This window comes from Muscardinus avellanarius, assembly GCF_963383645.1.
Source record: "Muscardinus avellanarius genome assembly, chromosome: 18".
In the NCBI taxonomy this organism is placed as follows: Eukaryota; Metazoa; Chordata; class Mammalia; order Rodentia; family Gliridae; genus Muscardinus; species Muscardinus avellanarius.
Window position 1 is genome coordinate 25,119,308 of NC_137804.1, and position 15,833 is coordinate 25,135,140.

Genomic DNA, 15,833 nt, shown 5'->3' on the forward strand with positions numbered 1-15,833 from the left:
AATATATTTTTTATTTTTATTTATTTATTTATTTTTTGGTGGTACTGGGAGTGGAACCCAGAGGCTTTCTACCTCCGGGTTATACTCCCAGACCTATTTTATATTTTATTTGGAAACAGGGTCTCACTAAGTTGCTGAGAGCCTCACTAAGTAGCTGAGGCTGGCTTCGAACCTGTGTGATCCTCCTGTCTCAGCCTCCCAAGCGCGGGGATTAAAAGCGTGCGCCACCACGACCAGCTAGGCTGGATTAATGTAAATAAAAAGTGCTGGGGATGCAGTTCAGTGGTAGACTGGCTACTTGCGTAGTGTGTGTGAAGCCCTGGGTTGAAAAAGAGAAAAGAAAAAAGGAGAATAGAGGAAAAAAAAGGGAAACAGTAATTATTGATAATGGTCCATTTTAATCTTTTGTTAAAGCTCTGGAATTATAAAATGCTAACCAAACTGAGGTAGAGATAGACCCAAATGTTATTCCTTTCATGTGTCAGAACTTAGGTCTCTCACCTTAATTTGTATGTAACACCCCCACCCCAGTCATAGAAACATGATTCAATTTGAAATGTTATGAAAAAAAATTATAAATCATTCAAATGGTATTTTAAAAATTCTTAATTATCAGCTTAAAATTCACTTATAAAAATGTACACAATCCAATTTTTTTCTTGATAGGCATAAACATATTTGTTTTTCCTCCAAGTGTCGGGGGAAATAAAAAGATAAACTCTCCTATGCAAACGTTATGAATAATCTTATAGCAAAGACATCTAGAACATAACTAGTAGGGAATGAATATGTTTTACCTTAGTGTCCAGGCTTCTTTTGAAGGTTACAGATAAGCATTGATTCCTATGAAATTTTCTACAAAGTAACTAACTTCCTTTTCAAACTTAAAACAAGTTCTTTTAAGCAGAAATCTATTTCCATTTCAAATCACATACAAGAGCTATGTGATCAGAGGGATGGGAAACACTAGGCAAGGCCTGGTGGGTGGTAACTTCTTCGTGACTAGGTAACGGAATCACTTGTTCAACATCTAAAGCATGTAAGTCAATGAAAATGTAATCTAGACACCCATGAAAGCCACCAACATAATTTGTATAAGCAGGTTCACCACAAGCACTTTTCAGTTTAAAGAGATGTGTGAGTGACATGTTGCATTTTTCCTCTTCCCCATTGGAAGCCCAGTCTTCATGATTCTCTGCAATGTTGCCAGTGACGACGAAATGGTACATTCCTGTTGATGGTGTACTATTAAAGTCCCCACAAAATATAACTGGTATGCCAGGATACAGATCACATGAAACGTGTCTAATGTGAGTCAAGGCTACTGCCATTTGAATGAGACGAATGTACCCACCTGTGAAAATAAAAAACACTAATATAAGTATTTTTAAAGTTTTAAAAAAGGTTAAAAAAAAACCCTTATAAACTATCGTATTTGGTGACAGTCAAGATACATATTTACATAAAACATCTTTAGCAACCTTGAGTCCCTTTATTTAAGTTGCTTGTGAAACCAAATAAAACCGACCTTTTGGATGCCAGTAGAGATGAGTATTAGCAACACATATCTTTTTAGAAGAGTCCTTTGTAGACTGAAGAACTGAAACCTAAAATAAAAATGCCAAGCATTCAGTTAGTGTCCTCCACTCTCCTGAACATTTTTTATCTAAGAGTACATGGTAAATGGGTATTTTATTCCATATTCCTCTCGATGAAGATTAACATTATGAAATCTGGTAAGTTTTAGGATATAGGATCAGTATAGTACATTTTATTTATTTATTTATTTCTGTGTGGTACTGGAGATGGGACCCAGGGGCATTCCACCTCTGAGCTACATCCCAGCCCTATTTTATTCTTTTATTTTAAAACGAGGTCTCACTACGTTGTGGAGGGCCTAAGTAGCTGAGGCCGACCACAGACCTGCGATCCTCCTGTCTCGGCCTCTAACTACTAGGATTACAAGCCTGCGTCACCACTCCCCAGCTTCATAGCGCATTTTAATAACAGTCCTACATATAAAGCTAATATGAAAATAATACATTTTATTATTTACTTACTTATATTTTTTTGTAGTGCCGGGGATGGAACCCAGGGGCATTCTTTCTCCAAGCTATACTCCCAGCCCTATCTTTTTATTCTTTATTTTGAAACAAGGTCTCACTGAGTTGCAAAGGGCCTCACCAAGTAGCTGAGGCTGCCTGCAAACCATGATCCTCCAGTCTTAGCCTCCCAAATGTTGGGCTTACAAGCGTGCACCACCACGCCTGGCTCCAGAATACATTTTAGATGGCAACACTGAGGATGGAGAATGTTTGTAAGTGGGTAAGTTCAGGGTTTGGATTCAGGCAGACCTATGTTTGTACACTCTTAACATACATTTACTTATTTATTTATATTTTTGCAGTACTGGGATGGAACCCAGAGGCATTCTACCTCTGAGTATAGCTCGGAGGTAGAAAGCCTCTGGGTTCCACACCCAGTACCACCAAAAAAAAAGTACTACCTAGTAGTTGAGGCATTTCATAAAACACACCAGGCATTGTAAATACTTTAAAATGTGTCAAAACAGTGTTTGACACGTAGTAAATAAATAAATAAAATAAAATAATTAGCAGCCGGGCGTGGTGGCACATGCTTGTAATCCCAGCATTTGGGAGGCTGAGAAAGGAGGATCGCAGTTCACAGACAGACTCAGCTACTACTTAGTGAGGCCCTTTGCAATTCAGTGAGACCCTGTTTCAAAATAAAGAATAAAAAAAAAATAGCGCTTGGGGTGAAGCTCAGAGGTAGATGTCCCCGGATTCCATCCCCAGCACCCCCCCACACACACAATAGCTATTACTATTTTTTTTTTTTTTTGGCGGGTCTGGGGATGGAGCCCAGAGGCGTTTGACCTCCAAGCTACACCCCCTGCCCTATTTTTTATTCTTTATTTTGAAACAGGGTCTCACTAAGTTGCAGAGGGCCTCACTAAGTAGCTGAGGCTGTCCGCAAACGGTGATCCTCCAGTCTCAGCCTCCCGAATGCTGGGATTACAAGCATGCGCCACCACGCCCGGCCATTATTTATTTTTATCATGTGTCTCTCTAGATTGTTAGCTGAATGAATGAGAGAGTAAACTTTTTGTAGAAGATACAAATATATGGGGGGGGGCGGGAGTACTGGGAATTGAACCCAGAGGCATTCCACCTCCGAGCTACAACCCCGGCCCTATTTTATTTTTTATTCAGAGAAGGTCTCGCCTAGGTAGTGGAAGTTTGCTGAGGCTAGCCGTAAACCTGTGGTCTGCCAGCCTCAGCCTGCCGAATACTTAGATTACAGGAGGCCATCGTTCTAGGCTGTAAACATACCGTTCAATAAAATCTGGGTAGTTTCATTTCAATTATAATCTCCCTTGCCATCCCTTCATCCCACCTCCCAGGAGGCCTGGAGGAGTTATGTGAAGAGACAGGCCGAGCTACATCACCTGAAGGACAGAGGATCTCTGGAGCACTTTCTCCTTAGCCATTGGGTATGAAACTAGTTTCTCCAGCAGTTCTTTGTGAAGTGGGTCGGATTCCAGGGCTTCCTGGAAAGAAATGTCATGCTGGCTGAGGAGGGTGAACTTTGACTTCCGGTAAAAAGTGGCCAGGCCTTCGTGCTGCTTAATTCGAAACACGCCCTCCAGTCCAAAGGCCTCGAGCGCTGGTACCAAGCTGTCCGAAAACACTGCGCGGTCAACCTCCTGCAAACAGATGAGGTCGGCATTGTAGCCGGTGAGTTCCTTCTGGATAAGGTTCTGGCGGTAATCGAGCTCCAGGGCGTAGGGTGCACAGTATGGGTACAGCACGGTCCGCGAAAACTCAGTCTGAGCGTACGTGTCTGCCAGGATGTTGTAGGAGACAGTGCGGATGAGGGCGTCGTCCGTCACTTTCTTGGTGTAGAGATGCCGGTGGTCAAAAGTGCAGGTGCCGGGCCCGGCCTCCACTGGACACACACTTTCCAACTCCCGGCTGGGCCCGAAACGCTGCCCATTGCCTGGTGTGCAATGCAGTTTGAGCCTTAACCCGATGTCAGCGTTGGACGGAGTGTAGACGCGCTCCTCCACACCGGTCTCGGTCCAAGTCGAGGACGAAGAGGGGGACAAAGAAGAGGGGCCACCGCCTTCAGGCTCCGGCGCCCCGGGCGCAGCCTCCTTGTACCAGCGGAAGAGCGAGCCGGCGGAATCCCCAAACTCCAGGCTGAGCTTGGGGCACACGGGGAAACCGGCCATGATGTAGCGCGGCAGCTGCAGCTCGGTGAAGGCGGGCGGGTTGCGCTCCACCTTGTACTTGACATCACCGATCTGCAGCACCGCGCCGTCCTGCCAGGCGTCCACGTTGAGCACGTCTTCGGCCACGGCCTCCTCCCGGTAGTACAGCTTCACCACGGGCTCGGGCCCCGCGCAGGCCGCGCCGCCGCCCGCGTTCGGCCGGCTCTTTCTGCTCTTCTTGGCCGGGCCCTTGAGGGCGTTGGTGGCGATCCGGCTGAGGGCCCGGCCCAGCGGCTCGCTCTGGTCGCGCTGCATGTTCTTGTGGCTGCCGTCGGCCAGCGCGAACGACAGGCTCAGCTTGGGCTCCGAGGGCACGCAGCGCACCACCGCGCGCTCCATCGCTCCCGCGGCCGCCTCGGCCCGGCAGCGCCGCCCCGCCGCGGTCCGGACCCCACGAAGCGCAGCGCGGGCGCCCGGGAGCCTCCACATGAACCTGGCGCTCAGCGGCCGGCAAGACCCGGGCCGCGGCACCGCCCGGCGACCAGCGGAGACCGAGGACCCCCGGCCGCCGGCGCGGGACCCATTCAGCCCCGAGGCTTCCGGCCGGCCAGGAAAGGCCGCCGGAGCTTCCGCGCCGCACTTTCGCCACGCCCAATTGCCTGCTCCTCCTTTCCACAGCCATCCCCGCCTCTAGGAACTAACAGATTAACTTTGGTATTCAGCTCCGGAGATACGAATGTGAGAGTTAAGGAACTATAGAGGCGCCGAAGAGAAATACCAGGCTTCAAGATTTTGTGGAAAGTGCAGACAAAGGGCGGAGGGACGGCACAACAAGCCGGAAGTGGCTGGGCGGTGCCGCGTGCTTGCTGCTCCGCCGGAAGCGAGCGTCGCGCGGGCTCGGCGGGCGGGTTCCGCTCTCCGCCCCGGGCTCCCCGGCGGGGTTACTGGGGGAGCCCCAGCCGGATCGCCAGCTTCACTCAGGGCGTGGAGGGCCTTGCTGAAGGCCGCTCCACAGTACTGTTGACCCTGCTAGTCCTTTTCCGAGGTTTGGTGGGTGGATTCTGTGCTCTGCCAATGCCTACGCGCCAAACCATCATCCCTGATGGTGAGCGTGACGAATGGAGAGGCGGCGCACACAAGCCTCACAGTGAGGCCGGTCTCCCTCCATCGCTTGCCGATAGGAGCCCCAGCAAGATTATTGACACAGCGGGAGACAGCCTAGGAAACCGACCGAAGTGAAGAGTACTGACTGGGGGAAGCTGGAGTCTGGGTGTGGTGTGGTACTGGGGATTGAACTCGGCGATGTCTACATCTGAGCTACACCCCTCAGCCCTGCTTTATTTTTTAATTTTGAAGCAAGGTCTCACTATGTTGCAGAGGGCTTTGCTACACTGATGGGGCTGGCCTTGAACCTGCTATCCTCCTGTCTCACAGGCTCCCAAGTAGCTGGGATTACAGACAACTACCACCACGCCCAGCTTAATTTTTAGTAAGGAGATGGGAAATTCTTTTCTATTTATTTTGCCGTGGGGATTGAACCCAGGGGCATTCTGCCTCCTAACTATACCTCCATCCCCTGTTAGTTTTTACTTTTGTTTATTTTTGTGGTACTGGGGATCCCAGCCCCATTATATCTTATTTATTTATTTATTTATTTATTTATTTATTTTTGGCACTAGGGATGGAACCCAGAGGTATTCTACCTCCAAGCTACACCCCAGCCTGATTTTATTTCTTAGTTGGAAACAGAGTCTCACTAGGGTTACTGAGACCCTGCTAAATTGCTGAGGCTGCCTTAGAACCTTTGATCCTCCTGTCTCAGCCTCCCAAGTACTGAGACTACAAACATGCGCCACCACACTGGGCTATATCCTTTATTTTTGAAATAGGATCTAAGATGCCCAGGGCCTTGCTAAACTGCTGTGGCTGGCTGTGAACCTGTGATCCTCCTGTCTCAGTTTCTCAAGTACTTGGATTACATGCATGTATCACTACACCCAGCTCTCTATTTTTAAACATTCTTAGTCTTTAATAATTTATTAGTATTATTGTTATTTTGTTTTACCCCAGCCAATTTTATTTTTATTTTGAAACAGGATCTCATTGTATTGCCAAGTCTGATCCTGAATCTGTGATCCTTCTGTCTCAGCCTCCCAAGTCCTGGAATTACACATCTGGTTTTATTTTGTCTGGCTGAGTCACTGAGAGTCTCACTAAGTCGCGGAGGTTGGCCTCCAACCTGTGGTCCTGTTTCACAGCCTCCCAAATATAAGATTACAAGTGTGGGTCACCACGCCCAGCTGCATCTTTTCTATTTTGAGTTGCCTGATTTAGCAAATAAAAATACAAGACTCCCAGTTAAATTGGAATTAAGGGCTGAACGTGGTGGTGCATGCCTCCATCCCAATACTTGGTAGGCTGAGAAAGGAGAAGTGCCAGTTCAAGGCCAGCCTCAGCAGCTTAGCAAGGCCATCAGCAATTTAGCAAAATCCTGCTTCAAAATAAAATATGAGCCAGGCATGGTGGCACACACTTGTAGCCCTAGTACTTGGGAGGCTGGAACAGTAGGATTGTAGGTTTGCGGTCAGCTTCATCAACTGAGTGAGGCACACAGCAACTTAGAGACTGTATTACAAAACAAAAAAATAAAATAGGACTGAGGGTATAGCTCAGAGTTAGAATGCCCCAGGGTTCAAGCTTCAGTAAATGCCCCAAACAGACACTTGCCAAACACACAAAAAGACATTATCAGGTGCTGGCAAAGATGTGGAAGAACTGGAACCTTTCTACATTGTTTGGGAGTGTAACAGCGCCAAAAACTGTTAAAGTGGTACAACATACAAAGGCAGAAAGAAGGGACAGATTAAAGCCCTATACCAGAGGTACTATAGGGGAGTAACTTGAAAATAAGTTACTGAAGTTTTTGGATACAGAACAGCTTTTATAAAGAATCTTCTGACCTGACTAGATCCACCCTTTCTCCAGGGCAGGTTTTTTGATGTGGGGATTTCTTCCTATAGGTTCTTCCCTGTCTCTGGTACAGACCCCAAGCCTTAGATCTTTTGAAGGCTTGTGGCATCCTCCCACATCCTTGGGAAATTTTAGCTTGTCTTTACAATGAAAAAGGGCCCTGGGGCTATCTCTGTTCTCCTTGGTGCTGGAAACTGCAGGGTTCTTTTCTGAGTTCCTGCCTGCACCCAAGCTCCGTCTTTCTAATACCAGAGCTATTTTCAAATATATTTTGAAGTCATTTCCCAATACTGGCACAGGGAGAAATGTAAAATGAGCCATTTTGGAAAGTAGTCTGGACAATTTTTTAAAAGGTTAAACATAGACTTACCATTTGACTTAGCGATTCCATTTTAGATTTTTGCTCCATGAGAGATAAAAATGTATATGTACATCCACAGACTTGTAAACAAATGTTTATGGCAGCACTATTCATAATAGTAGCCCCAAACTGGAAGCAGTCCCTACATCTATCAACTGGCAAATGGGTAACTTAAGTATGATATATATAATAGAATTCTGTTCAGCAATAAAAAGGATGAATTTCTATTACATACAACATACAGAGGAACCTCAGACACATTTAAATAAAAGAAGGTGGACACAAAAGACCACATAAGGGCGACTTCCTTTCCAGAGCCCCTTCCCTGTGCGGGAGCTAGTCTATTTTTTGTCTTTCTTTGGCTCACAAATGAATTTTCATAATACTACCCCTTCCATTAGTCCTTGGGCTTTATTTGTCAGGACCCATTGCACAAGAGCCCAGTAAGAGAAAGCACCTCAGATCAATGCCATCACCTCAGTGGTTAGGGCTTCATCATATGATTCCGGGGAGTACAAGTATTCATTCCATTCCATTCCACATTCCAAAAGCCTTAAAAATAAAATGTTCTTAGAAGCCGGGCGTGGTGGTGCACACTTATAATCTCAGCATTTGGGAGGCTGAGATAGAAGGATCATGGTTCGAGGACGGCCTCAACTACTACTTAGTGAGGCCCTTTGCGACTCAGTGAGACTCTGTTTCCAAATAAAGAATAGGGCTGGGGTGTAGCTTGGAGGTAGAATGTCTCTGGGTTCCATCCCCAGAACTGCAAAAAAAAAAAAAAAAAAAAAAGTTCTTAGATTGGGGGAAAAAAGATTATATACTGTGTGATTCCATCCATATGAAATTTTCAAAAATTGCAAACCTTTATAGAGATCAAAGCAATTGTAGACCAAATTGCTGTTTGGAGTCCAACTCAGAACATGCATAAGCCGCCAGGTGTGGTGGCGCACACTTGTAATCCCCATGCTTGGTAGGCTGAGACAGGAGGATCGCGCAGGTTCGAAGCCAGCCTCAGCTACTTAGTGAGGCTCTCAGCAACTTAGTGAGACCCTGTTTCCAAAAATAGGTCTGGGAGTATAGCCCGGAGGTAGAAAGCCTCTGGGTTCTACCCCCCAGTACCACTCACACACACAAAAGAACATGCATAAGACTTTTTAAAAGGAATTTCACTAAAGCCAGGCATGGTGGCGCACGCTTGAAATCCCAGTACTTAGGAGGCCAAGACAAGAGGATCCTGCAGGTTCAAAGCCAGGTTCAACTACTTAGGCTCTCAGCAACTAGTGAGACCCTGTTTCCAAGCAAAATATAAAATAGGTCTGGAAGTGTAACCTAGAGGTAGAAAGCTCCTGGATTCCATCCCCACCCAGTACCACAGGGAAAAAAAAAAAAAAGGAATTCCACTGACAAGGATAATTTCCCTAGATGAATGTCAATTGGCTAAGATTTGGAATTGTATGCAAAACCTCTTCACTGAGCACCAAATCAGTGTTTGAATTGAATAGCTGGGAGTAGGTGTGTGTAAATACACCTTCTGCCTTTAGTCTTTATAATTTAGCCTGACCAAATTAGCATTCAAAAAGCCAATATATATATATATATATATATATATATATATATATTTTTTTTTTTTTTCTTTTTTTTTTTTTTGTGGTACTGGGGATTGAACCCAGAGGCATTCTACCTCTGAGCTAAACCCCCACTCCTATATTATTTTGAAACAGAGTCTCCCTAGATTAATGAGAGTCTCACTACTTGCTGAGGCTGTTCTTGATAGGTCGGGTCCCCCTACCCCCAGGTGACCCCTTGGCGGGGACAGGAGGCAGGACCCTGGAGGCCAGAAGCAGAGATATCGTGAGACTCCAGTTGCCTCGAAACTCCAAACATCGCAAGACAGACTCCAGAGGTCACGAGACTACAGATGTTGCAAGAGAATCGGCATGCCTATAAAACATCGGTGCTTCTGCTATGCCATGTAACCCAGCCGGCCAATTGGGACTAGGTGCGACTCTCATTGGGACTATGTGCGACTCTCCAAACGCATGGCTCATTGGTCCCTTCCCCCATGGCCTCTGACTCCCCGAGGGTGCTGGGTCCGAATAAAGCAGCAGTGTTTGATAACCTGGCTGGTATTTTACCTCCTTTGCAACTCACTAGCTCCATTTTCAATGATTCAATTCTCAAACCTGTGAGCCTCTTGTCTCAGTCTCCCAAGTACTGGGATTATGAGTATGTGCCACCACACCCAGCCAATAATTTTGTTTTCTCCAGTAAGATAGTTTGATTTTACAAACAACAACAAAATTTTGACATGGAGACTGGCACAGAGAAGGTTCTCAAATATTTGTCAAATATGCCATCAATGTGTCACCAAAATGTATTCACTCCCCAAATTTATTTAGGCACAAAGTATTAATGTAGGCTTTTATTTAGATGGAGAATATGCTGTGTGGCTTCTAATTACAACTTTTCCTATTTTTCTCTCCAAGCATACCCACAAAGTTTACACATCTTACCTGTTTGATTTTGGCAAAGATTTCCTGAAAGTGTTATGTAAACAAATAGCAAATATGGAAACAGGATAAAAAAAATATTGCCAATTGATTATAATATTTACATAAAGTCGCTATGGGGACACTAGAAGACTTTATTCTCCTCTGAAAGTCTTTATATATATATAAGTATTTATTTTCCAATGGATTGCTATTTCCAGCCTTGCAGTTTTCCTGGTTTCCCGGACCCTTTCCAAGGAAGGCAGTTAGATAATCTCACTTCCCGTGACACTGATTAATTCTTGTGATAATGACTTTAATCAACCTCAGAACCGCTGCCCTCTGCCTGCAACCTTAGTCCAGCCCTTCTTGGCAGCGGCCACTACGGTTTCCATGGCGACGACATTGTTTTGATCCGGTTGGCCACAGGCATTCAGCACCTACTCAGGCGGGTTGGGGTTTCGCCTTCCCGACTCCCTTCCTTGCACCAAAGGAGAAACTCTGCTCGCCCCTCTCCTTTGCCTTCTCGTCTGCACAGCAGATGAGAGACAGAGGTGCTTCTCTTCGCTTCCAGGACGCGCGACTGCGATTTGGATGCGGAAACACTCTCTCAGGCAGGAATCTCCCAATACTGTGGACATTCGTGGCAAGTGCAGTTGAGGTTTAAAACTATTAATGATGTTAGATATTAGCTCTTTTTGAGAAGGGGTTCCTCTCTAACAGCTGGACTTTCTATGTTGTTGTGGTTTGTATCTAGAGAAATATTTGAACCCAGAATTTTAGGGCCTAAAGTTACTTAGAGAGTACTTAATTCATTTCCTTAATTCCATACCCTAAAGGGAAAATGTCTGGTTTTATTTGTTCGTGAAGTGAGTGATACAGCTTTAAGAGGAATCCCTGCCCACTTAACCCAACTGCCATTCTTTAGCTAATGCCATACTTGGGAGGAAGATCTGCAGGGTATAGAGTTTTACTTTTGGTATCAGTATGTAAGATGTGAATATATTGAAGCTTGTTTTTACAATAATGGCTGTATGGCCTTTTTCTCCTCAGTACAGAGAATTTTAATCTTTAGGGGACCACGATGTCAGATCCAAAGAAAGCTGCCATTGCTGCAGAAAAGGAGGCTCTGAACTTGAAGTTGCCCCCTATTGTCCGTCCTCCAGAAGAGCTGGGAGTTGACACCCCAAAACAATGTAAGCTGCTAAACTACAGAAGATCCAAGGAGCAGCAGAAGAAAATTAACCAGTTGGTGTAAGTAGTATATTAGTAAATCATATTGCTTGGAATTCCAATGAAATGCTAAGTGTTCATATTCTTTTGTGTGTGTGTGTCTGTGTGTGGTGCTGGGGGTAGAACCCAGAGGCTTTCTACCTCCGGGCTACACTCCCAGACCTATTTTATATTTTATTTGGAAACAGGGTCTCACTAAGTTGCTGAGAGCCTCACTAAGTAGCTGAGGCTGGCTTCGAACCTGTGTGATCCTCCTGTCTCAGCCTCCCAAGCGCTGGGATTACAAGCGTGCGCCACCACGCCCGGCCTTAAGTGTTCATATTCTCATAAAACTTTTTTATTTTTGCGATACTGGGGATGGAACCCAGGAGCATTCTACCTCTGAGCTACAACCCCAGCTCTATTTTTTTATTCTTTATTTTGAAACAGGGTCTCACCGTGTTGCAAAGAGCCTCACTAAGCAGCTGAGGCTGTCCTCGAACCATGATCCTCCTCTCAGCCTCCCAAATGCTGGGATTACAAGTGTGTGCCACCACACCTGGCTCATAAAACATTTTGATCACAGGCTATTCAGGGGCAATATAAATCAAATGAATTAAAAAAACAAAAGTAATCATAACAATAGCAAATATACAGCACTTCTTTTATAGATATTTTTCTTATTTAGGTCAATATATAAATAAATATATCCTATATTTCTCACAACAGTCCAATAAAGTAGGTACAATTATCTCTATTATTTAGACATGTAAACTGAGCTACAAGAACTTAAGTAATTTGCCCAAGGTAACAAATTTGGGTGTGGACCCAGGTGTTCTGGTTCTAGTGTTCACATGCTCAATGTCACAGCCATCCTGATCCCTGAAAGTAAAACCAAGTAACTGGGCCTCTATGAATAGCACTGCATTTCAAAAAGGACTTAATAAACTAAAACATTTTTAAACCACTTGTAATTAGTTTTTTTTCTGTGTAAAAGAAAACATAGCCCAACGTCCTGTGACCCTTTGCCAATTAAATGGAAATTAAAACTCATTTAGGTCCCAGTTACCAAAGGCTGTGATAACGGTACTTGAGTTCAACAATCACTGAGAGGCCCTAGGAACCTAACTCTGCTCAAGTCTCAAACAAGAGGAAAAAAGCCCTGGGTCTCCTTTACAAAATCCCAACCGGACACTAAGCTATGAGAAGGAAAAGTCTTTATGGTGGACTCCTGGAGTCTTTCTGTATTCTTTCCCCTTTTGGTCAGCCTCTTTTGTAAAAATTTTAACAAAATTTGACTAAGTTACATTGTGGATGATCATGTTGTCAATCTAATAATTTAGATATTTGCTAATGTTACTTTCCTTAGGATGAAAAAGATCTATAAATCACATAACTTCTGTAGACATATTTTTATTAGCCCATCAATCACACATATTCATTTATTTAATTAATTTTTGGTAGTGGGGTTTGAACGCAGGGGCATTTACCTCTGAGCTACATCTCTAGCCCTTTTATTTTAACAGGATTTCTCTAATTTGCAGAGGGTCTCACTGAATTTCTGGGACTGGCCTTGAACCTCTAATTCTCCTGTCTCAGCCTCCCAAATACTGGGATTTCAGGCATGTGCCACTGTTCCTGGTTACTTACTCATTTTTTTTTTTTTTTGGTGGTACTGGGGTTCCTGGAAGCCCTTCTACCTCTGGGCTACACTCCCAGACCTATTTTTATATTTTTTTATTTAGAAACAGGGTCTCCTAAGCCAGCGCGCGCGGCTGGCTTCGAACCTGCGCGATCCTCCTGTCTCCGCCTCCCAAGCGCGGGGATTACAAGCGTGCACCACCATGCCTGGCTTACTTACTCATTTAAATCTAAATGTATAAGGTATCAGTACATGTACTATTACACATTTTTTAACCTCTTCAGTCCTTTGATTCTACTAAATGTTTCTGTAGACTTAGAATTCTTAGCCAGGCACAGCGGCACAGGCCTTTAATATCTGTACTTAGGAGGCTGAGGCAGGAGGATCACAGGTTTGCAGCTCACCTTAGCAACTTAGTGAGGCCCTCCTCAAATTAGAGAGACCCTGTTTTGAAATAATAAAATATAGCCGGGCGTGGTGGGGCAAACTTGTAATCCCAGTATTCCGAAGACTGAGCTCAGAGGATCACGGTTCGCAGAAAGCCTTAGCTACTTAGTGAGGCCCTTTGCAACTCAGTGAGACCTTGTTTCAAAATAAAGAATAAAGAATAGGGCTGGGGATATAGTTCAGAGGTAGAATGCCCCTGGGTTCCATCCCTAGTACCACAGTAAATAAATAAATAAATAAATAAATAAATAAATAAATAAATAAATCTAGGGGTGTAGCTCAGAGGTAGAATACCCCTCGGCTTGGCGTTAGGCCAGTACTGGGGCCAGCGAGGCTGGGACTGGAGCCTGCCAAGGGGTGAGGCTGGTGCCGGGGCCAGTGAGGCTGGGATTGGGGCCTGCCATGAGGCAAGGTCGGTGCTGGAGCCAGCGAGGCCATCATCAGAGTCTCCCGGGTGGCCAGGCCAGTGCCCGGGCTGTCAAGAGTGGGATTGGAACTTGCAATGCGGCAAACACAGAGAAATATCACAGAAAATAAAAAACCAGATGCTTTCCCTAATATGCAAAAACTAGGAAGATGAAGATGCAAAACCTAGGAAGAAATGGGTAATAGGAGATCTAGTTGAAGAAAGGGCCCTATAGAGGAGCAATTAAGGTGACCAATCAGAAGGGATGGGATGGGGGAGGATGGAATCTCTTTAAAACTCATGATGTATGGAAACAAATGTATGAAAGTTAATCACCAATCAAGCATGGGATCGAGGGAGGGGGAGGGAATGGGATGGGGAGTGGATGAGGGCTAATTGGATGATGTGTGCTTGTATATCCTCACAAGTCTTGTATTCCATTGTAATGTATGACTACAATGCATCAATAAAAAATATATATAAAAGAATAAAATTCCATTGAATTTAGTATAAAAAAGAATACCCCTCAGCTCAATCACACACACATACACACACACACACACACACACACACACACACACACACACACATACATAAGCTCTACATCCAGTGTGGTGGCACATTCTGTAATCTGTACTTGGGAGGCTGAGACAGAAGGATCCCAGGTTTGAAGCCAGCTGTGGCAACCTAGCAAAGTTCTCAGCAAATAGACCCTATTTCAAAACAAAAAATAAAATAGAGCTAGGGGTGTAGCTGGGGGGGTAAAATGCCACTGGGTTCAATACCTAGACACATGCACACATGCACACACACACACACACACACACACACACACACACACGCTCTGCATTTTCTTTTTGCATCACCTGACTGAATACTCATACTACTTTTTCAAAGCTTAGTTTAGGGCTTACCTCCCTTAGAAGTCCTTCAAATCCCAAATCCCCCTTATGCTTCTTTGACCCTTTCTACATATTTTTCCTACATCACTGTATTTAGAAAGAGTAAGTACTTGCTGCTGCACAGACACTGTGCTTATTACTAGAGAGACAATAGAAAATTCCAAAGAAAGGACTGTGTCTTAAGAAGTATGCATGCACTGGGCATGATGGTACACGACTGTGATCAGAACTTGACAGGCTGAGACGTGAGGTTTCAGGTTGGAGGACAGCTGAAGCAAGTAGAGACCCTCAGGAGCCCAGTAACAAAAAGCAAAAACAAAAGGTTGTATGTAGTGTGAGGAGACGGGTAATAAACATGCAAAGAAAGTTATATTAACCATTTATTTATTTATTTATTTTGCGGTACTGGGGGTGGAACCCAGGGGCATTCTATCTCTGAGCTACACCCCCAGCCCTATTTTTTATTCTTTATTTTGAAACAGGGTCTCACTGAGTTGCAAAGGGCCTCACTATGTAGCTGAGGCTGTCCTTGAACCGCGATCCTGTTTCAGCCTCCCAAATGCTGGGATTACAAGTGTGCACCACCATGCCCAGCTTATATTTACCTTTTAGGTAGTGATAGGTGCTATAAAGAAATAAGATAGGCGGTGTCAGGGAAGGTGTTCCCAGGGACAGCAAGGGAAGGCCTGGTGACGTGATATCTCTTTTGGAGATGAAGTGGATATGTAACTTAAGGGAAAATATGTTATTAATATGTTGGCTAAGAGAAGTCTAAGCTTAAATTTGGGGATTTCCAACATTTCAATTATTGTTTATTTATTTATTTCGGTGGTGGTAGTACTGGGAATTGAACCCAGGGGCATTCTATCTCTAAGCTACACCCCCATCCCTGTGTGTGTGTGTGTGTGTGTGTGTGTGTGTGTGTGTGTGTTACTGGGGATCGAACCCAGAGCACTCTACCTGTGAGCTACACCCCCCCAGCCCTATTTTTTAATTCTTTATTTTTAAACAGGATCTCTGTAAGTTGCAGAGGGCCTAAGTAAGTAACTGAGGCTGGCTGAAAACCCATGATTCTCCTGTCTCAGCCTCCCAAAATACTGGAATTACAGGCATGCACCACTATGCCTTTCTGGATGATTTTTAAAGCTAGGGGATTGATTGAAATCA

At 44.7% G+C, this 15,833-nt stretch overlaps 2 protein-coding genes across 2 annotated transcripts in view; one reads left to right on the top strand and one right to left on the bottom strand.

The window, feature by feature from the left end:
* Window positions 1–911: 911 nt before the first annotated feature.
* PDE12 (phosphodiesterase 12) lies at window positions 912–4,723 on the bottom strand (the record flags this gene model as incomplete). Its single annotated transcript, XM_080715900.1, has 3 exons — window positions 912–1,354; window positions 1,529–1,607; window positions 3,470–4,723. 3 exons carry the CDS (start codon window positions 4,721–4,723, stop codon window positions 912–914), a joined length of 1,776 nt encoding a protein of 591 aa, XP_080572026.1.
* A 6,418-nt stretch (window positions 4,724–11,141) lies between these two features.
* Window positions 11,142–15,833, top strand: part of DNAH12 (dynein axonemal heavy chain 12) — a gene marked incomplete at both ends in the record, with an annotated part of 212,727 nt that continues 208,035 nt past the window's right edge. The window contains one exon of the mRNA XM_080715991.1: window positions 11,142–11,311. Within this exon, the coding sequence (XP_080572117.1) occupies window positions 11,142–11,311 (170 nt within the window). The remainder of the gene's footprint in view (window positions 11,312–15,833) is intronic.